Genomic DNA, 22,174 nt, shown 5'->3' with positions numbered 1-22,174 from the left:
GAAGTCCAAACCAAACATCTGGTTGGTGTCATGACCTGTTTTCACTGACACTGATGTGTAAATCGGCATTTTGAAGGACTTGGCTTGCCTGGGTGCAGGCTACCTTCACTGAGGATCTATAAGTTGTCCTAAAATAGTATGGAACGCCATGTCACACGTCAAATCAGACCTATGGATGGCTTACCGAAAACATGAAGTTTTGGCCGAAATATTTGTGATCTTCAAGTAGTCCGGAGGTTATGAAACGATGAGAGTTACTTGGTAGGAGCATCAAATATAGCTACGGCTCTTTCAAGCCTCTGCCTAGCGCCTTCTCGTAGATCTAAGTCAAACCATGACGATCGATGGCCATACCTGGAAATGCTTCATACTGGAGCAGCTAAGCTAAGAGGTGCGAGCCTAAGGGCCTATTCCCCAGACGATGGACGGCTCAAACAGCGTCTGTCTCAAAGCTAGCGGCAAAATATAAAACGCTATATCTCGCACGCTCTACCTAATTTAACAGACCCCTTGTAACATGTTGTGGATTTTACGCCGAAATTTAGATAATAAATTTTATTTGCATCAGATTTTTAATGTTTGCTCAGCTCAACTAAAAGGTTTGCTCATATGTGAAAAGTTTCGCGAACGTAATATTTCGGGTAACGCCGGAATATAGGCAACGCTAGTACTGTATAAGGCACGTGCGATGATTTATTCTAATTGCATGCGTGAAATATTTCGTATCATGAAAGTAAAGCTCGATAAAACATAAATCGGTAACGACCACTAGATGTCACTTTAGTATTATGCTGCTAAAGGTGTGCAAGAGAAAATAAGGTACTCATTTCGCCATACTTAAATCAGTTTATCCGTTTAGTGGGCGCAGCCATGCTGTCTAGAAACCGCCAAAATTTAAATAAAAGAACCGAGGTTTCTTTATTAAAATATGCAAGCTACTCGTCCATTTCGCTTACATATCGGCTGGTGAACAGAAGTTCTCAAAAGTGCTATTGAGCTGTTTAAACGAATATTGTGCTATTCAAGTTTAAAATAACCAAAGGGTTATTGTGTTTTTTTAAATAATTAAACCAAGGTACCAAAGTAGTTAAGCTAATTGTGAGTGAGTTTAATTAAAGGATTTATTTTACTGTAGAGTTATTCCTTGGATTGCTGGAAAAGCCTTAAAAGTGAACTCTGTTCAAGTGTACCGGGATATTAATCGTACAAAGGTAAATTTTGAATTCTTGTTAGACTTTTTGTGTATTTCCGTTCGCATGGGACAGTAGCGCTCCATGCACTTTTTGTGCGGAATTCTTTTTTGCTGGATTCTGGAGTGCTACGGTCCACTTTCCGTTCCGTTCGTGTGTGCAGTTAAGGCCCGCCTTCGTGGCAGTTAAACGGGGGCGTGTGGTGTTTTTCGTTAAGTTTGCGTTGCGAAAGTGTACACGGCGGTCGTCAATTGCCGCGCGTGTTTTACCGGCCTTTTTATCGTTACACTCCGTGGCCGAAGTCTGAGAGCCGACAATCAGGACACGTCGTCAATTGCGTGCCTTTTGTCGAGTCTGAGGTAGGGGTTTTATTCCGTTTCGGGAGATCTATCACGGAAACGTAGTACGTGGGGTCTTCCGGGCATGTTGGTCCCTGCCAAGGATAAACCCCGGGTACGCATGACCCTAGTCATTGCGTCGCTCTCGTGAGTAGTAAAATCGGAAGCCTTCCGTCCAGCCGAACCACCCTCCGCACCTTTAGTTTCGGCCAATACACACACGAACATCCCGGCGACGAGTCAACCGCCATCGACCGTGACGTCGCCATCTTCGCCGTCGACCAGGACAACGCTAGCCATCGTCGAGCATCGTCAAAAACCCTGCGCAGGTATGTGATACGTTTATGGCCATAAACTCAGTGCTAGAAAACCTACAAACAATTGTCCAGCCCGAACGTTATACGGTTACTGAATACAAAGTTCAAGATATTTTACGTTTTTCATTCGTACGTTTGAGCAGAGTCCATTCTAGGGATCACTCACTCTTCCTTTCGTTGCCTTCACTTTGGTATTTCAGCTTCGTTCCGGGTCGTAACGTTCGCGGGTTTGGATCTAGTAGCATACCTGTTTTTAGCGGTTCTATCGCACGGCGGTGTGAAGCGGTTCTCTTGGTATATATTTTCAGTTGCGTAACCCCTGTACCGTTCTAGCCGACCCCTGAGAAACATCTCATGCTAAACATTAGTCGGGCAAACCTAACACGACTGGTGGTCTCTCGGGTTACCGGGAGTGGCGCATAAGCCACCAAGTTTAAAGTAGAAATTTCTTAAAGGTTAGTCAACGAACGGTTACACCCTTTAGCGGGATGTAGGTATTGCTGCCCCGGTATACCGAAGCTCTCGCATACATCAACTCACGGTGAAGATCGCTGCTATTCAAGAAGTTCAGCGGCCAAATTCCTGTAAGGCTGCTGCGTAGAGCCACCAGTCAGAATGTGGAGCGATATAAACAGAAGCGGTGACAGCAAACTCGACTCTTCCAGGAGAACAAGCGCCACCAGAAGGAGATGGAGTATGAAGATCTCGGTTCCACGACACCTAAATTCTATCAAAGGCTAAACAAATCTCGCAAAGGCTTTGTGCCGCGGGCCGAAATATGCAGAGCTAAAGATGGAGGTATCTTGACTGACGACCGTGCGATGACCGAAAGGTAGAAGCAGCACTACAATGAACACCTCAATGCCGTGCAGGCGGAAGACCATGCTATTGGATGTAGTGATCTCATAGGTGTAACAAGCAGTGGAGAAATGCTCATCGATAAAGAGGCCATCAAGCGGCTAAAGAACAACAAAGCAGCTGGAAAGAATAGCATTGGAGTGGAACTTACTAAAATGGGCCGGAAAAGTTGGCCGGCTGTTTGCATCAATTGATTGTCAAGATTTAGAATATGGAACAACTACCGGAGGAGTGGAAAGACGCGGTTATTTGCCCTATCTACAAGAAAGACCTGAATGTCATCTTCTATCGACTATCGTCAATAGGCAATAGATTCGTGGGAAGTTATCAGGCCGGCTTCATGGAGGGCCGGTCTATAATGGACTACATCTTCACCATGCGGCAGATGCCACGAATTCCGAGACGCCACGCATCACCTGTTCATCGATTTCAAAGCCGCAGTCGAATCTCGCAGGGGAGTTCGACAAGGAAATGGTCTTTCCTGCCTTCTGCTCACTGGCAACAGAGGACACCAATACCAGCCGTGAGATTAAAAGGCGCATTATTAGCGGAGGTCGTGCTTATTATGGACACCACAAACACCTGCGGTCGAACAATCTGAGCATCCGTACAAGGTACACACTGCATAAAACGCTAATTACACCGGTTGTCATCTACGGCCACGAAACGTGGACACTGCTCGCAGAGGACCTAGGAGCACTCGAAGTTTTCGAACGGCGGGTGCTAAAAACCATATTTGGCGGCGTCCAAGAGAATGGTGTATGGAGGCTAAGAATGAACCACGAACTCGCGCATCTCTACGGCGAACCCAATATTCATAAAGTGGTTAAAGCCAGACGGATACTTTGGGACATTATAGGACATGCTGCTAGAATGCCGGACAACTATCTTGCAGAAATGGGTTTCGCATCGAATCCGTTAGGAACAAAACGACGAGGGGCACAGCAAGCGAGGAGGCAAGACTAGGTTGAGCGAGATCTAGTGATGGACCGCCATGGAGCTGCCATGGACCGAATTATATGAAGGAATTATGCTACGCAGGCCTGGTCATAAGACGTAAGTCGAACTAAGTAAGTAAGCGGCCAAATTGCGGAGAAAGGGCATCCGTTGAAGGTCTCTAGATGACCGTATATGCGTGTTGATAATTAAGGTAAAATTCTTCAACCACAGCCTAATCGACTTTCATGCACCGACAAATGATAAACCCGATGATGCTAAGAACAAGACAAGCTCGAGAGGGCCCTATCGAGTGTGCCCAGCACCTAATTTCCACGTCTGAATATTCGGAAATACACTTGGAAGCATCAAAATGGAAACTCTAGCTCTCATATTGATCATGTTCTGATCGACGGACGATATATTTCGGTTGTCATCGATGTACGGTTTTTTCGGGAGCCTTATATCGACACATCCCACTGTCTCGCTGTGTGTAAGAATCGCGCAAGAATGTCGAATGCGACGAGGGCTCGCACTGAGAGAGTGCTGCGTTTCAACATCCAGCGGTTGACGGTAGAGATCAACGAATCGCAGAACAGCAGACAGAATGGAAAGAACATATAAGTGGGCTGTGGAGAAGCATCCATGGTGCCATTGAAGCAACTGCAAGAGAGACGGTAGACATGATGCGCGGAAGATAGTGTAACTGCTGCGGTTTGATGCTGAATGCCAGAAAATAAAGGATGAGAAGAAACAGAGCAGGAGTCGCATACTCACTGCGACTACACGTCAGAACGTAGAAAGATATAGAGAGACTAGAGCTGCGGGAAAAAGAACTGACCGTCTAAAAAACACGGACATACAGAGTTTCTGCATAACATGCAGATTCTTGCCATGCCTATGATGTGTATGACGTGCAATAACAGTGCTTGTAACCTGCTTAATGACAAAACGGCGGTAGTAGCCAGGTGGAAGGAGCACTTCCGGACGCTGTTGAATGGAGAACGATTGCAAGCGATGGACAAGCTGTGGAGGGAACTAACACAGGAAGAGATTAAGAAGTCAATTAGTGAGCTGAAAAATAGTAAGGCTACTGGGAAGAACAGTATCACGGCTGAACCTCTAAAATCAGGGAGTGAGCGATTGTACGAAGCAATCCACCGGATCATTGTCAGGATCAAGGAGGAAAAACAAATGCCGGAGTGGTTGAAGGGCCTCATTTGTCTCATCCTTATCTTTGAAAAAGGGCATCGACACAACTGTAAAAAACTATGGAGGCCTGTAAGGTGCTCTCCCGTATGCTGTTCTGTAGACTAAGACCGTTAGCGGAGTCCGTCGTCGGCAAATACCAAGCTGATTTTCGTAAGGATCGCTCCGCGATGAATCAGTTCTTTACCCTGCGTCGGTTGCTAGACAAGTTCCGGGAGTACAACTTGCAGACACATCAGCTATTTGTGGACTTTAAAGCGGTGTAAGATTCAGTCAAACGAAATGAACTGTGGCAGATAATGCCAGAACATGGTTTTCCGGCGAAACTTGTCAAACAAGTTCGTGCGATGGGTCAAAATCATGCGTCAGGATAGCAGGTAAGGCAGTCAGATGGACTGAAGCAAGAGAATGCACTCTATAACCTGCTATTTCCAATTGTCTTGGAAGGTGCAATACGAAGAGCAAACGTGGAAAGACACGGAACAATTATTATGAAATCTCACATGCTACTTGGTTTTGCGGATGGCGTAGATATCATCGGAATCAACCGTAAAACAGTGGAAGTAGCCTTTGGGACTTTTAAATAGGAAGCAGCACGTTCTGCGAGTATTCGAGGGGATTGAAGAACGGCAGCCCAGTACAGACAGTACTGGAGTACCATAAATCGTTTGGCGTATGGTCTATAACAGCCTTTTGCCATGAAATTAAAGTAAAGTAAAGTAGGTGAACCCAGGGCCAAGTACAGTCGAGAGAAATTCTTGATACGCCCGGCCACCCCGGCTCTGCTGCTAGCAGCAAGAAGTCAATCAATAACTTGTCGCAAAAAACCGCATTGTTGGTAAACGGCTAGATAATGCGGAATATAGACCCCATAGTGGTCGTTAGCCTCTTATCTAGCAACTCCGATCCCGACCTCCTCGTGGTACCAGCCGGAATACGAGCAACCTTAGCGGAGATCGGGTAACCAACCCCGGTGGAAACTAAGGTCGTATACTAACCGGGAAGGAGGTAGTGAGTCTCGGCACTATAAGATGGCAGCCCCATCACGAGACTCGGTTGTGTTGCCCCAGTACGGCTACACACCTAAACAACACAAACTAACAACATTCAAGCATATTCGGAGCGGAATATTCGGCATCGACCTAGGCGACGAAATAAGGACGACGAATGGAGACTCGGGACTTGGAACTGCAGATCGCTAAATTTCGCAGGTTGCGAGCGGGTGCTGATTGAACAGCTGGAACCCCGCAAACTCGGCATCGTAGCTCTGCAGGAAATCTGTCGCAAAGGAGAGAAGGTATGGAAGATACGTGGCGGAAAGGCCCAGTTTTACCAGAGCGGTGGCGCTACCAACGAACTGGGAACGGGCTTTGTAGTGCTGGGCGGAATGCAGGATCGCGTGATAGATTGGAAGGCGATCAACGAGAGAATGTGTGTATTGAGGATAAAGGGCCGTTTCTTCAATTATAGCATCATTAACGTGCACTGCCCGCACGAAGGTAGACCCGACGATGAGAAAGAAGCGTTCTACGCGAGGCTGGAGGCTACGTACGACAGCTGCTCGTCACGGGACATCAAGATCGTCATCGGGGATATGAACGCCCAGGTCGGTAGGGAAGAAATGTATAGACCGGTGGTAGGACCCCATAGCCTGCACACCGACACAAACGATAACGGCCAACGATGTATAAACTTCGCAGCTTCCCGAGGCCTGGTGATCCGAAGTACCTTTTTCCCGCGCAAGGATATCCACAAAGCCACCTGGAGATCACCTGACCAACGTACAATGAACCAAATTGACCACGTTCTCATAGAGGGCCGGTTCTTCTCTAACATCACGAACGTACGCTCCCGTCGGGGTGCGGATATTGATTCTGACCATTACCTAGTAGCAGTACATGTGCGCTCAAAGCTGTCCACTGTATACCGGACACGTCAAAGCCGCCCTCCTCGGCTGAACATCAGGCAGCTAGATAACCCACAAGCTGCCGAGAACTACGCGCGAGTACTGAATGAGGCACTGCCTTCTTCCGAGGAGTTAGGTGCTTCAAACCTCGAAGACGGTTGGGGCAGAATACGCTCGGCCATCGGAGAGGCCGCTACCGCGGCACTAGGTATTGAGCCTCGGAGTACACAAAATGATTGGTTTGATGGGGAATGCCAACAAGCGGTGGAGGAGAAAAAAAACGCTTGGAAAAATTATCTAAGTATTGCCACTAGAGAGAACCTGGCCAAGTACCGACGAGCTAGGAACCAGTTGACCACGATCCTGAGGAGAAAAAAGCGCCAAAAGGAGGACAGAGATCGTGAAGAATTAGAACAACTATTCCGAGCTAATGACACGCCCAAGTTTTATGAGAAGGTGAACCAAACTCGGAAGGGCTACACACCGAAACCTGACATGTGTAGGGACGAGGGAGGGAATCTAATTACAAACGAGCGCGAGGTGGTCGACAGGTGGAAGCAGTTCTTCGATGAACACCTCAATGGCGAAGTCGCAGAAGGAGGCGGAACGGAAATTAACCTAGGAGCGCCCATGGAAGATAGTGATGTCCTAGCACCTGATCTCCAAGAAGTCAAACGAGAAATCAAGTTGCTGAAGACCAATAAAGCCGCTGGGAAGGACCGCCTACCGGCAGAGCTTTATAAACATGGCGGGGAAACGCTAGCAAAGGCTCTACACTGGGTTATTTCGAGGATTTGGGAGGAGGAAAAGCTACCGGAGGAATGGATGGAAGGAGTGGTTTGTCCCATCTACAAAAAGGGTGATCGGCTAGACTGCTGCAACTATCGTGGTATTACGTTGGTAAACGCCGCCTACAAGGTACTCTCCCAGATCCTGTTACGCCGGCTGTCACCGATAGCACAAGGTTTCGTAGGGAATTATCAGGCGGGTTTCATGGGGGCTCGCGCAACTACGGACCAAATGTTTACTATCCGACAGATCTTGCAGAAATGTCGGGAGTACAACGTGCCCACGCATCACATCTTTATCGATTTCAAAGCAGCATACGATACAGTCGATCGAGACAAGCTATGGCAGATAATGCACGAATACGGTTTTCCGGACAAACTGACGCGACTGATCAGAGCTACATTGGATCGAGTGATGTGTTTCGTACGCATCTCTGGGACACTCTCGAGTCCCTTCGAGACGCGACGAGGGTTGAGACAAGGTGACGGTCTATCCTGCATGCTGTTCAACATCGCTCTTGAGGGGGTGATCCGACGAGCGGGCATTGAAACGAGAGGCACGATTTTTACCAAGAGTAGCCAACTTCTAGGCTTTGCAGATGACTTCGATATCATAGCCAGGAACTTTGCGACGGCGGAGGCAATCTACGCCAGACTGAAAGCGGAGTCTAGGAGAATTGGGCTAAAAATAAATGCGTCGAAGACCAAATACATGAAAGGAAGAGGCTCAAAGGAAACAAATGCGCGCCTCCCACGGACGGTAACCGTTGACGGCGACGAACTAGAAGTGGTAGAAGAGTTCGTGTATTTGGGATCGCTGGTGACCGCGGACAACAACACTAGTAAGGAGATCCAGCGGCGCATCCAAGCGGGAAATCGGGCCTACTTTGCCCTTCGTAAAACGCTACGATCAGGAAGCATACGCCGCCGCACGAAGCTAACAATGTACAAAACCATTATTAGACCGGTAGTTCTTTATGGACTTGAAGCCGTGACGCTGCTTACGGAGGACATACGCGCCCTTGCCGTGTTTGAGCGGAAAGTGCTGCGGACGATATTTGGCGGAGTACAAACTGAAAGCGGAGAGTGGCGGAGGCGTATGAATCACGAGCTACAGGCACTGCTTGGGGAGACTCCCATCGTACATCTAGCGAAAGTTAGCAGGCTACGGTGGGCCGGACACGTCGTAAGGATGCCGGACGACAGTGCGACGAAAACGGTCCTCTTCAACAACCCCACCGGCACCAGGAACAGGGGGGCCCAACGTGCACGATGGCTCGACCAGGTCGAAAGCGATTTGCGACTTCTGAGACGACTAGGAAATTGGCGACGAGTGGCCCAAGACCGAGTTGAATGGAGACGAGTGCTTGAAACAGCACGAGCCACCCCGGCTCTATGCTGCTGAAGAAGAAGAAAAAACCGCATTGGTTCAAAAATCGTAGGAAAAACACGAAAACCCTTGTACTAGTACCAGCCCCAGTAACTATAATTTGATTCGGGAATATCTAGGAACAACATGATAGCAATGCGAAAATTTTTGCCATAAATTTTTTCCTAAACTTCGCATATCTTTGGTGACCATAGTTTGATACGCTGTGTGAATTTTCAATTCAACACAGGACGAAACACAGTGAGGAAGCTTGAGAACAATGTACAGATGCATTCACCGTTATACCACAGACATTACACTCGTTTTCCATTCTTCGTACCGACTAAACTGTCATTTCAAATTTGGGCTTAGTGGGGAATGTCTCCGTTTTGGTCAAAGTGGCGCTTTTTGACGAAAGAAGGGGAATGCCCCATAAAAAATACTTGCTAGTTCGCGAGATACTCCTGTTGCTATTTAATATTTGGGAATGTCGATCAAAGATGGTGCTAGTGTTCAGGCTAAATGTGAGGTACGATAATTTTTGTTGATTTTTCTTCCAAGAGTTATGTCTGTTTGTCTGTGGTTATACGATGGAGAACAGTTGTCGTAAATTTAACTCAAATTAAAAACAACGCCACGGGTATTAACGTCCTTAAGAACTTGACCCTTCTTTACCGACAGACTTCGCAGCCGGTTATTTGAGTACAGGACAATAAAGGGGCTAGTGCAACGATCCTACTGGCTTTCTAAAGCAGCACTGCCCAGTCGAAATTCGAGCATGCGACGACTGGCTTGTCAGCTAAGCATCGTACCTCGAAGCTAAATGAGTGGGAAACTTGATCTAACATGTCTAAATAGTATTGATGGTCACGCTCCAGAGAAATTTACATAATTTTCGACGGAATTATTAAACAACATTAATTTCAGAAAACAGAACTGTACAACTGTTCAGCTGCAACTGACTGGGAAACCAATCGTAAAGCTAGCAATCAACCAACCAACACTCACTTGGATTGTTGCGGCGAGTCCCGATCCGTGTGTACCGTGTCCGCTTCCGTCGCCGCTGCCGATGATCCGCTGCTCGAAGGTCGATAGTTCTTGCTGCCGCTCACCGGACTGTCGTTACCCGGGATGCTAGTTTTGCCGTCCCGCAGTACGCTTCCTCTGGCAGTGGCTTCCTGGTGCTCGTAGAACGGGCTGCGGATCGAACGTTTTCTGGAACTTTCGTACGGCTGCGGCAGATAGGACGGTTGCAGATAGGAGGAAAAATTCGGTGTCGTACTCCCACCGCCTCCACCGCCGCCGCCTGCACAGCCTCCCCCTCCTGCACCACTCCCGGATAGGGGTTCATTTTTAACGACCCGGTTAATGGATTCAAGAGAAGCCGACAGAGAGTTTCGCTGCTGTCGGCGTGAAGCGGGTGATGGCAGGTTGTTGGGCGTTTGGGGTTGGGCTGCGTTCGCGCTGGCAAACTTGCCGTGCTCTGTCGTGAGACCTTTGACCTGTGGGTGAAGCAAAACTGTTAGTAGCGAACAAAACTGACCGTTGGGGCATAAGTTTGTACTGACCTGCAAATTCTCAGCGGCTTTCAGAAAGCTTTCCAGCGCCTTCTGTGACACGTGCACTTCGCCTTTGTACATAAACTCGAGCAAGGCGTGCATGTTGTCTGCCGAGGTGGCCTCCAGCATGACGCATATCTGTCCCGTACCGACTGGAGCCCGCTCGAACAGATCGGCAAAGTTTTTTGAACAAGCCGCCAGGATGACCTTGTGAGCGTTGAAGATGGTTCCTGCAAAAATGGAAATAAGAGATGATAAAATACAACTGCCACAAACATACATAAAACAATTAATCAAAAGGGTGAATCACTCCAACAATTTTTTTTCGTTTTTCCGTTGCGCTAAGATATCATTTATAAACACACAAATACCCTGAATCAGCATCGCAACATCGACTGGCCGTTTACTACCAGTGACCTAATTCTAACATGTTCTAAAATAAACCCGCAAACGAAATAATAAACGAAAGCATGCTCATCGTTTATCAGCATGCATCGATCGTCACTGAATCAGCAAACAAACCACATGCCGCCCAAAATCATGCAGTTCATTTCCGACCCAGTTTTTTGCTGCGATACCCCTATGCCTATATCTGCCATGCATCAACGTATGCTATAGCTACCACAAGCTTCCAAAAAATTTGTTTGCTGAGACCTTGAAAAATGCGCGCATTGAGTTGCGCATCGAATGCGCTGACTAATGTTACGATTGTGTTTGGGGCGATATGTGGTGAGTACGAAAATCAAAACGTTGCTGGAGTACACACATATTACGTCTGCGCTGTTTTGGGGTGCCGCTTCCAGGAAGCTCGTCCATTTCAGCTGTCCCATGCAGGCTGTCACCTTATCGCCAGCAACCCATCATGGGCCGAATGGTTGTTGGGCATACGGCTGGGATGAGGCGGTTAATACAGGGTTCCAAATTGCACCCGCCTGGTTTATGCATGATGATGACGATGATGCAACGATAATGGCATACGGGAACGTGTATGTTTTAACTTTCTGGCGCCTCCATCGGCGGCTACCCGAAATCTAATCTTGTTATTTTCTATTCAACGGTTTGTTTGTATTATGATTTATGCACCCACACGATAACGGCCGCAAAAAGGGAGTCTGGACGGGCGGAAATGTTCGCCAAAAGGTAGGCAAACAGGTGTTTGTTTAAAAATGGCAGTTTCTACAAAAAGGTTATTCTATGTTTTATGGTAAAAATAGTTTTTTTTTATTTATTTATTTATTTGACTAATACTAAAAATAGTTTTGAATCCGTAAAAAATCCAATGAGTTCTCTCAACCAGTCCATGAAATGCAGCATTCCACTACTGACTGGAGTGCGAACTGAACGATTGCAGACGCTCGGAATTTATGGCCGGAATATGCCAGCAAATTCCTCCAATCCGCTATGGTTTATGCGTGTATTTTATTTCTCACGTTAAAAATGTGATGCAACCTCAACAGTACCCGCTTATGCATTCTGCTGGTCAGTGCTGGATTGAAGCAAATAAACAAACAACAGAAAAAGATCAAGCTGTGGGTTTTTTTTTTGTACTGCTGAAGCTGCGAGCTGGGAGCTGTGAGCTGTGAGCTGTGGCATCTTTGCGATTAACGTAATTGATGAGGGCCAGAACCGGACACCGGAAAATATTTATTGCGCGATGCGCATTCTTGCGTGCACGAAAAAATAGGTTAATTGCAGGAAAAATGTTGGAAGAATAGTAAGAGATTCTTGGAGTAAGCATGCTTAAATGACACTTCTCTTTGTGTGTCAGCGTGCGTACCATTGCACAGTGAGCAGAATCGACTGAAAAAACGGAACTTTTTGTTGCCGCTGTTTTTAAGGTGTAAAAAGTGACTTTTCTTATGTAAAAAATCACAAGAAATCGATTGAGAATGGTCTCAACGTGCGAAAATGACGGGATATAGCTCATTTTGTCCCATTCACCCGTATTTTCCAATAGTTTTAAAAAAATCATCTACAAACTCTCTCTAATTTGAGATTCTGTGGTTAGAAAAGAAGAAGAATGCTCTGAAAAAGGTATATGATCAATTTTATTTCAATGCAACATAATCTACAAGTGTGTTTTGCCCCATTTTACTCAAGGTTTCTGTACTACAGGTAAAACGCCAATTCGATACTTTTACCAAAGATTTTCGAGTGACGTCCGAAATTTTCAATTATTCAATTACCGATTAATCGGTGAGCGTTGTCTGCACTAATCGATTAATTCAACTATTCGTGTCAGTAGTGTTCGATTAAAAATATTCGAATCGAACGATTATGAGCGATTAACGAGCATTATTCGTACTCATTGAACTATTCGATTAATGCAACTACTCGTGCTGGCAGTGTTCGATTAAAAATTATTCGAATATTCCATGTGTTATTCGATTAGTTGAATTAATCGAACGATTAACGAACATCACTATTTTCGAGAAGGCATGCTTGTTAGGAAGGTTGAAAAAGTCAGAAGGTCGAGCGACAATCAAGTTTTTCACAAAAATGTCATGTAAAGGAATGTTTTGCTTTGTTTTACCCTACAACTTTTACAGAAATCTGAGAATATATTGATAGGAAAAGGACCAAATGTGAAAGTGCTTCGATTTCGTTCAAATTTGGTGTATTTGTTCCTAGTCGAAAAATTTTAGATCCATATTTTTTTTATTGAACGCTTAGGGTGCCTCTTTGTGAGTTAGAGTGGCTTCAAAAATCGTCATGCTTTTCGATTTTATTTCATTCAAAGCTTCATATTTTTTGAACCACTGAATCGATTGTAATGATTTTGGTCCCAAAGAAGAGATATTTCAATCAACTTTTCAGAAAATATATTCGACTGTAGCTCAAAGCATTCCAAACTACAAAAACTTTGAAACTTTGAAGAAATCTTTAATGGCAAACATGATGATTTTTGAAGCAACCCCAACTCAAAAAGAGGCACCCTAAGCGTTCAATAACAAAATATGGGTCTAAAATATTTCGACTAGGAACAAACACACCAAATTTGGACGAAACTTTCACATTTGCTCCTTTTCCTATTAAGACATTCTCAGATTTCAGTAGTAGTTGCAGGGTAAAACAACGCAAAACATTCCCTTACACGACATTTTCGCGAAAATTTGGATCGTCGTCGATCTTCTGACTTTTTCAATCTTCCCAACAAGCATGCCTTCTCGTAAATCTCTGGTAAAAGTATCGAATTGGCATTTTGCCTGTGGTACAAAAACGTCGCGTAAAATAGGGTAAAACAGACTACTAGATTATCTTGCATTCAAATAAAATTGATTATATACCTTTTTTCTAAAATTCTTTTTCTTTTCTAACTATAGAATCTCAAATTAGAGAAAATATATGTGATTCTTTCAAAACTGTAAAAAAATAGGGGTGAATGAGGCAAAATGGCCTGCTTCCCGTCATTTCCGCGCGTTGGGACCATCATCAATCGATTTCCGTGATTTTTCACATAAGAAAAGTAATTTTTATCCTTATACTAGCTGACCCGACAAACTTCGTATTGCCACAAATTAACCTGTGTTGTACATAAATCATGAATCTCGGATGATCTTTGTCACAATCTCGAGTTTTGCATGCCCCCCAGTGGGCGGCGCTTCCGACGGCGGGTCACCGGCAACACTCGCGACCGTCTCGTCCTGAATGATCTAGTGTTACTATAGATAGTTTTTGTGGTCTTGTATTGACTAATGTCTCGAATTTCTCGAGTTCGATTAGTTTTTGAGTTTCGCAAAAATTTCTGTTTTATTTGTATGAGAGTCCATATCCCCCTACCACAGGGGTGAGAGGTCTCTAACTATCGTAAAATAAATTCAAGACTCCAAAATCTCCCACATGCCAAATTTGGTTCCATTTGCTTGATTAGTTCTCAAGTTATAAGGAAATTTGAATTTTATTTGTATGGGAGCTCCCCTCTTAAAAGAGGAAGGGGTCGTAATTCACCATAGAAAAATTTTCTGCCATCTAAAACTCCCACATGCCAAATTTGGTTCCATTTGATTGATTAGTTCTCGAGATAAGAGGAAATTTGCATTTCATTTGTATGGAAGCCCACCCTCTTAAAGGGGAGATGGGCCATAACTCGCTTTCTAAAGAAGAGAGGGGTCTCAATTCACCATAGAAAAAAATCTTGCGTCCAAAACCACTTACATGTCAATTTTGGTTCCATTTGCTTGATTAGTTCTCGAGTTATGAGGAAATTTGTTTTTCATTTGTATAGGAGCCCCCCCCCCCCTCTTAAAGTGGGGAAATCCATAGAAAATATACCATAGAAAATATTCTTGCCTACAAAAACATCCACATGATAAATTTGGTTCCATTTGCTTGATTAGTTCTCGAATTATGAGGAAATTTGTATTTCATTTGTGTAGAAGCACCCCCTCTTAAAGTTGGGAGAGGTCCTAATTCACCATAGAAAATATTTTTGCCTCCAGAAACCTCCACATGCCAAATTAGGTTCTATTTGCTTGATTAGTTCTCGAGTTATGAGGAAATTTGAATTTTATTTGTATAGGAGCCCCCCCTCCTAAAGTGGGTAGGGGTCCCAATTCATCATAGAAAAAATTTTTGTCTCCAAAAACACCCACGTGCCAAATTTGGTTCCATTTGCTTGATTAGTTCTCGAGTTATGAGGAAATTTGTATTTCGTTTGTATAGGAGCCCCCTCCCTCTTAAAGTGGGGAGGGGTTCTAATTCACCATAGAAAATATTCATGCCCTAGAAAGCTTTCACATGCCAAATTTGGATCCATTTGCTTGATTAATTCTCGAGTTATGAGGAAATTTGCATTTCATTTGTATAGGAGCCCCCCTTCCTAAAGTGGGGAGGGGTCCCAATTCATCATAGAAAAAATTTTGTCTCCAAAAACACCCACGTGCCAAATTTTGTTCCATTTGCTTGATTAGTTCTCGAGTTATGAGGAAATTTGTATTTAGTTTGTATAGGAGCCCCCCCTCTTAAAGTGGGGAGGGGTCCTTATTCACCATAGAAAATATTCTTGCCCTCGAAAACTTTCACATGCCAAATTTTGTTCCATTTGCTTGATTAGTTCTTTAGTTATGAGGAAATTTGTATTTCATGTGTATAGGATCCCCCCTCCTAAAACGGGGAGGGGTCCCAATTCATCATAGAAAAAATTTTTGTCTCCAAAAATACCCACATGCCAAATTTGGTTTCATTTGCTTAATTACTTGTCGAGTTATGAGGAAAATTGTGTTTCTTTGGTACAGGAGCCCCCCCCCCCCCCCCCCCCTCTTAAAGTGGGGAGAGGTCCTAATTTACTATAGAAAATATTCTTGCCCTCGAAAACCTTCACATGCCAAATTTGGTTCCATTTGCTTGATTAGTTCTCGAGTTATGCAGAAATTTGTGTTTAATTTGTATGGGAGCCACCCCTCTTAGTGGGGGGAGGGGTTTCTAACCATCACTAAAACCTTTCCTGGCCCCAAAAAACCTCTACATGCATATTTTCATGCCGATTGGTTCAGTAGTTTTCGATTCTATAAGGAACATACGGACAGACAGACAGACAGACAGACAGAAATCCTTCTTTATAGGTATAGATTTTAAAAACAGCGGCTCCGTTCCGTTTTTTCAGTCGATTTTGCCCACTGTGCATTGTATGTATGTATTAAGATTAAAAATTGATGCCATTCGAATGAAACACGAATTCAAAGAGTGCATGACTTTTAATAAATAAATAGGAAAATTCTAAGTACACTTTTTCACTTTCAGTCAAAACATTGAGTTTTCAATGTAGAAATCTCGGGATATCAATTTTGTACTGGAAAATTTTCTACTCTATTGCTATCAAAAACTGGTGTTTTATTTTAGAAATTTTTTACAATTTTCTTAAAGGAAAGGCATTTAAATAAAAGAATAAATGGTTTTTTCATTAGCTATTGATCTCCATTGATTCGCATTGTCCATGTGTTACCTCACGGAAGTAACCACAGCTTGCTTCCTTTGTCGCTTTTCTGCAGGTTATACTGCTTTGAACTTATGTAAATCGATATCGTTTATCTAATTTAGCAAACAATTCGAGATAATTTTTAAGTTCGCTGTTAAATTTTGTGATACTTAATGTAAAAAAAAATCTTTTCTGTTACATTAAAAGAAAAATTATAATATACAAAAATAGAAAGTAAATTTCTAAATTAAGAAATGTGCTGTCTAAAAGACCAGTTAGCATTTTTGTCAGTAAAAATCGGCATTACGTACAGATATGCATGCGAATAAGTCGTATTTGAAGCGCAAAATTGGCATATCCGTACAATTTTGAAGGCGATATGCGTGATGTGGAATAATTATACGCATTTCACCTATGTTTGTTTATTTGTTTAAATGTTTATTTGTAAAAAAAAATCATCGGACACAAGGTGATCTTCATGATATAAAAACATATACATACAATAGTACAATTACAAAGTATGTATATACGATAAAATCCGATTAAGTGCAACTCACTCCATACTGCTATACAATTCTGTGCTGAAAATCGTATGTAGGGAAGAGACGTCTACATTTAGACACATTAAGACGTCTACATTAGGACACCATTAAGTCCTGAATGTAAATAATTTTTTTAAAGTATTAAACCACCCCTTTTCTTCAACCGCCTTTAACATTTAAGATTGAACTTAGTCCAAATTGATGTCCTGAAGGAGAAACGTCATCAAAAAGTGGGCGGTCATCCTTTCCTTTGGCCAGATTGTAGGTATTGCAAGAATTTGTTCGAAACTGTAGTCTTGCATTTGTGCATGTGACGTGACGCAGAATTTTCAAAGCGAGGAAAATCAACGACTCTCTTATCCGAGAATAGTTTTGAACGTTTCATTTGCTGCTTTGTTTCAGATAGTTGCTAGGAATTCTTTACAAATTATTTTAGGCGTCTGACGATAGGTGAAGCGTACTAGCCTGAAACGTTACGTAGAAAAGGAAGAGTCTTTTTTCACCGAGTAGAATCAACGACACATGTTTCCATAGTCAAGCATTACATTTAGAATAATTTCTTTCGAAAATGATGGACGAGGCAAAGCAGGAGGGATCCGTAGTGATGCTATAATGTTTATTTGACAGTCAACTCAGTATAAGGCAGTAAGGTACAAAATATTTTGCAAATAATTTTAAGCGTTACTACTATATAAGTGTTTATTTACGATTATAGCCGATTAAGCGCGAGTTGCTCCGTACAATTTTACGATTTTGTGCTGAAAATCGTATGTATGTCAGTTATTATTATTATATACGATAGAAAATCAACTTGGTCCCACTTTATCAAGCTTTAGTTACGATTTCGAATTTGTTATGAGATATTTACGATAATTTTCGTACATTAATATACGAGTTGGTATTAGCTGGGGTGGGTGACACTGAGACATAGCTGTCGCCATGCAAATTTTTTTGAATTTTTTTTTGTGGTCAATTGCAAATCAATCCATAGGGATTGACTGTAAATGAACTCTGAAATGTAAGTTAAAAATCAGATGTCCGGGATTTGTCCTTTATATGAGTATAAATATATATGTGAGAATAATCGGAATTTTCAATCATACCCAACAATAATGTAAGCTTTTTAAACACAATAAACAGCACGACCACTTAACTATTCCTTATTACCTAAAAATATGGTTTAAATTGGTTCCAAAAAGGTGACTCAGGATGCAATACTCGTTGTCTCACTCTTCCCAAATGTTAATGAACAGTGAGACAAAATTACACCTTCACATTGGTGGCTATAACTAATTTAGCTTATAACCAAAACAACTGAAACTTTTTTTCAAACAACTACAAGGATATAGTTTTCAAATAGATTGAAGAGCTCGTTGGTAGCTATCATGAAAAAAATTTTAAATTTTTTGGAAAAAAATGTCTCACTGAGACGTCTTTTCCCTACTCAACAAAAACAAAAATTATTCCAAAAAAGAACCTCTGACCAATATTTAACCGCTCTAAAACAAATTAAACACCACCATTTGACACGCTGCATCTGTAAAACGATGTCAACACTTTAACGATCTGCTCTTTAAGTTACCCAGCTGATTCACAAAACATGACCAACAACGTCATCACTCAACGAACCATCTCCGGACCACCCCCACCCTCTTCCGTGCTTTTGGGATGCCACCATCATCGTCGTCGCCGTGCGTCGTAGTCGTTGCTGCAACGGTTTTCGAGTTGCGTTATAAAAATTGTTAACACATTCACGCTTCTGTCCGTGGCGCGCACTTCATTCCGAACCCGTACCATTCCCGGCGTACCTAACCGTAGGGTTAGCCTATATGACTAGTTGCAATGCAATCCATGGCATAATTTATGACATCCCGACCGGGCACTAAAATGGCAGCAGCAGCAGCAGCATCTAAATACCATACTGCTGCCTATCGGGTATGAAGAAGACGATAGAGTTTAACCTCTAAACACAGAAAACGTTACACATTCGGCAGATTCGTATCTGTATGCGTTTGACACACTTTCGGTTTCGCTACCAACGGAACGCAGCGTAGCAGCAGCAGCAGCGTGAGTTCTGAAACGCATTTCTCATTTCCGATGGCCTGACCGGGTGGGTGGTATTTAGCCTGACGGGCAGCGGAGGAACGGGGACACGACCACTGACACCGAATGTGCGTGTGCATTCAAAGTCAAAAAATGTGTGCTTCCACCCGGGGCCGACCGTTCGGTTCGTCTGTCTGTCTGCCTGTCTGCCCGTTCGGCGCTGTATGTTTATGGGTTGCCCCATGCATGCACCGCGTATTTGCTTAGCTTCCCTACTCTATCAACTGCGTATGCGTACACGCATCGCCACCACTGCTGTTGCTGCTGTTGCATGCCACCATGCGCCCGTTGTTCAAAATTTAGAACAAAGGCAAGAGCAATTCAAAATTAGGTCACGACTCTTGAGTTCGCGGAGCTATCTTTCAGCTGGCGGGCCTAGAGCGCTATGTTGTTTGCACGCCGAAAAATCATAATGCGTCGCCAGCGTTTAGAGCGTCGCATCTACTCAGTCGAAACATAAACCTTATGCATATGGTGGCGAGTTACTTATGTTTACGATTTGTTAAACTTATAGTTAGTCGTTTGTTTCTCACTAAGGCGGCTTTGTGTTGAAAACTAATTCGACAAATGCATCACGGGCCGACTTGCATAAAACAAGTTGCTAAACTCGCAGGTTATTTCTATAGGACTGCGTTATTGTGTGCATGAATCGCACCACAGTTAAACGATTGTTTCGTTAAACCGGAGAGTGATCGAGCGCTCGATCATCATATTTTATTTTTGAATCGCAGATAATCATGGATTATAGGAGGAAATGTTTGTAAACAAAACCGTTCAGCACAGAGATGGTGTTGCTCGTTGGTGACGTACTGCTATCCGATTGAAACTGACCGCCCCGGTGCAATAGCTGCAGGGATAGCGCCGACCATCAAGATGACGTAAATGATGATTAGTTTCGGATAAAATCGGGCGTTCGTTTCATGGAAAGCGCCGATAACTCTGTGTTTGCGTTGACACTATTCAGTTACTGCAAGATTGTTAGTTTAGCTGCAGTTGCAGCGGAGTTTGTTTGGACGATTGGTTTCAAGATAAATATTGATGTTTCGTAAAGGAATACTTAAATTTCGTTCCTTGGTTTCGATTTCACTTGAACCTAGTGATTATGAGAGACTTGGGGCTTAATCCAATTGAAATGGAATGTAAAAATCAAATCGAGAATAGGTACGTAATAAAATATGACGTAATGAAGCAAAATATTATAAAGAAAACCTGCGTTATTTTTTTCTGAGTTAATGATCTTCTATGAGCGAAATAAGCCTGGCGAAACCGTTAATACTGAATGCTACCGACAACAAATGATCAATTTACATCGAGCTTTGGGTGAAAAGTTACCAGAATACCAACAAGGATAACACAAAGTGGTTTTGTTGCATGATAAAGTAATGGAACTTTAACTGTAAAAACCGATCAAGGAAACGATTGGGTACGGGAGGGTATTCCCAGCACGATACTAATTTCGGCATACATTACCTTTTTTGGCTACACTTTCCTAAATAAAAACTTTGCCACTATATAACAATACTGAAACGAATAGACTTTAAGGTGTTATAACTATTTTCATAAAAATGTATGTAATTTGCTAAATTTTATTCAACAAACATCAGAACCACTGTTTTTCCACTGGCACGTAATCAGGCTGAAAAAACCAGCAGCAATCGCTTATGCGCATCCGCTCTTGATGATGGTTTGGAAAACACACAATTATGATCACGTTTACTTATTCTAGAAACTAAACAGCTGTGAATATGCTATCACAGAACAATTCTACTTCTTTTTATCAAGGAAGAACACAAAAATTCCCCTCTGATATGAAAATATAAACCAATTTTCATTCACTAGCCATTCGCAACATTTGGTTTTTAATTCCAGCATATGGTGCGTTATTCACACTACTACCGATATATGAGGCCTGAAACGCCTGAAAAGCTTCTATCGTGTTGACATAGCTAGTTCAACATAGCAGCAAGCTGTTGTCACTGCAAAACAAGTTATCTTCAATGAGCCCGGAATGTAGGCAATACCGGAACGTTATCCATCGGTCTCTTTTGATCTGTTTTTGTAAAGCATCTAATCCCTAGGCAAGCTACTTCGGTCGGTCGGATTTAAAAAACACAGACACCACTATAGAAAATGGGCTCAATTTAGCCGCTGCGACTTCATCATTTCTCGCGACTATAACTCAAATTCAGTAGCGTTTCATTAAAACCAAAATACACGCCGATATTCAGTAAATAATATTCTATCAACTGGTATAAAAATCTTGTCTCGAATAATTATAGTTTCAATGTAATTTCTTAATATTGTTCAGGCTACCGCTTAATGGGCTGGAAATACCCACCCGTACCCTTTGTCATTTGGTTGTGAAATAAATAACTGGGATAAACTTTAATATAGAATATTCATAGAAAATTCATACTTTCGTCAGCTCCATGTTTTGACTGACTAAAATCGTTCAAATTAAGATAAGATAGGTGAATGTTACAGCTGAGTATCTCTCGTTGAAACCGGGCCACTACTGACACGAGGTCGATAAATACATTGGAACATTTGTATTTGATTCGTTGAAAATGGTTAAACAATGAGGATTATTCTTTTAATTCCTTGAAACAGTAGACCCCTCGTTCACCAAGAGGCCCGACGGTTTAAAAAAAGTTCTCGCAAACCTTGATAAATCTCATGTCATATTTGCTAAATTTGCAATGAAACAACTAACAAATGTATTGGTTGTGCAAAGTAGAATCAAGTAAAAATATTTTGGTGACATTTTGGATTTGGTCGTTATGTAGAATTTTATCAGAAAATCGCCGTTTACGCCATAAGCGCACCAACCAATTTTTATTTTAAGACCGCTATAGGAAAACTGAAAAAACATGCAATGAAATACATTATCAAATTAGGTGTGCATTTCATTACAGAAAATAACCAATTGGCTGTAACATTGCACTATATAAGTAATCTGGCAAATCATTGATTTATAACACAAAATGCATAGGACCCAACATTCAACCTCGTGGGATATATGAAGCAATTTTGTAACGGCGTAGATAGGCGCGCTTAGGATTCAGAATAGCCCCAAAAATTGTTATTTATTTTTTCAGTTTTAGCTACAGAGCTTCTTTGTAAATTCATAACTTTTTAACAACTG

General features: G+C 42.8%; 1 protein-coding gene across 1 annotated transcript in view; it reads right to left on the bottom strand.

Annotated features, from left to right (window-relative positions):
- LOC128743390 (zinc finger protein chinmo) overlaps positions 1-22,174 on the bottom strand; it is a 65,809-nt gene that overhangs the window by 1,846 nt on the left and 41,789 nt on the right. The window contains exons 2-3 of the mRNA XM_053839954.1: positions 10,480-10,700; positions 9,920-10,413 (exon numbers count right to left, since the gene is read on the bottom strand). Coding sequence (XP_053695929.1) covers positions 9,920-10,413; positions 10,480-10,700 — 715 coding nt within the window. The remainder of the gene's footprint in view (positions 1-9,919; positions 10,414-10,479; positions 10,701-22,174) is intronic.

The sequence above is a fragment of the Sabethes cyaneus genome, chromosome 3, assembly GCF_943734655.1.
Source record: "Sabethes cyaneus chromosome 3, idSabCyanKW18_F2, whole genome shotgun sequence".
NCBI classification, from domain to species: domain Eukaryota; kingdom Metazoa; phylum Arthropoda; class Insecta; order Diptera; family Culicidae; genus Sabethes; species Sabethes cyaneus.
The sequence above is the reverse complement of the archived record's forward strand: the minus strand, read 5'-3'. Positions and strand labels throughout refer to the sequence as shown.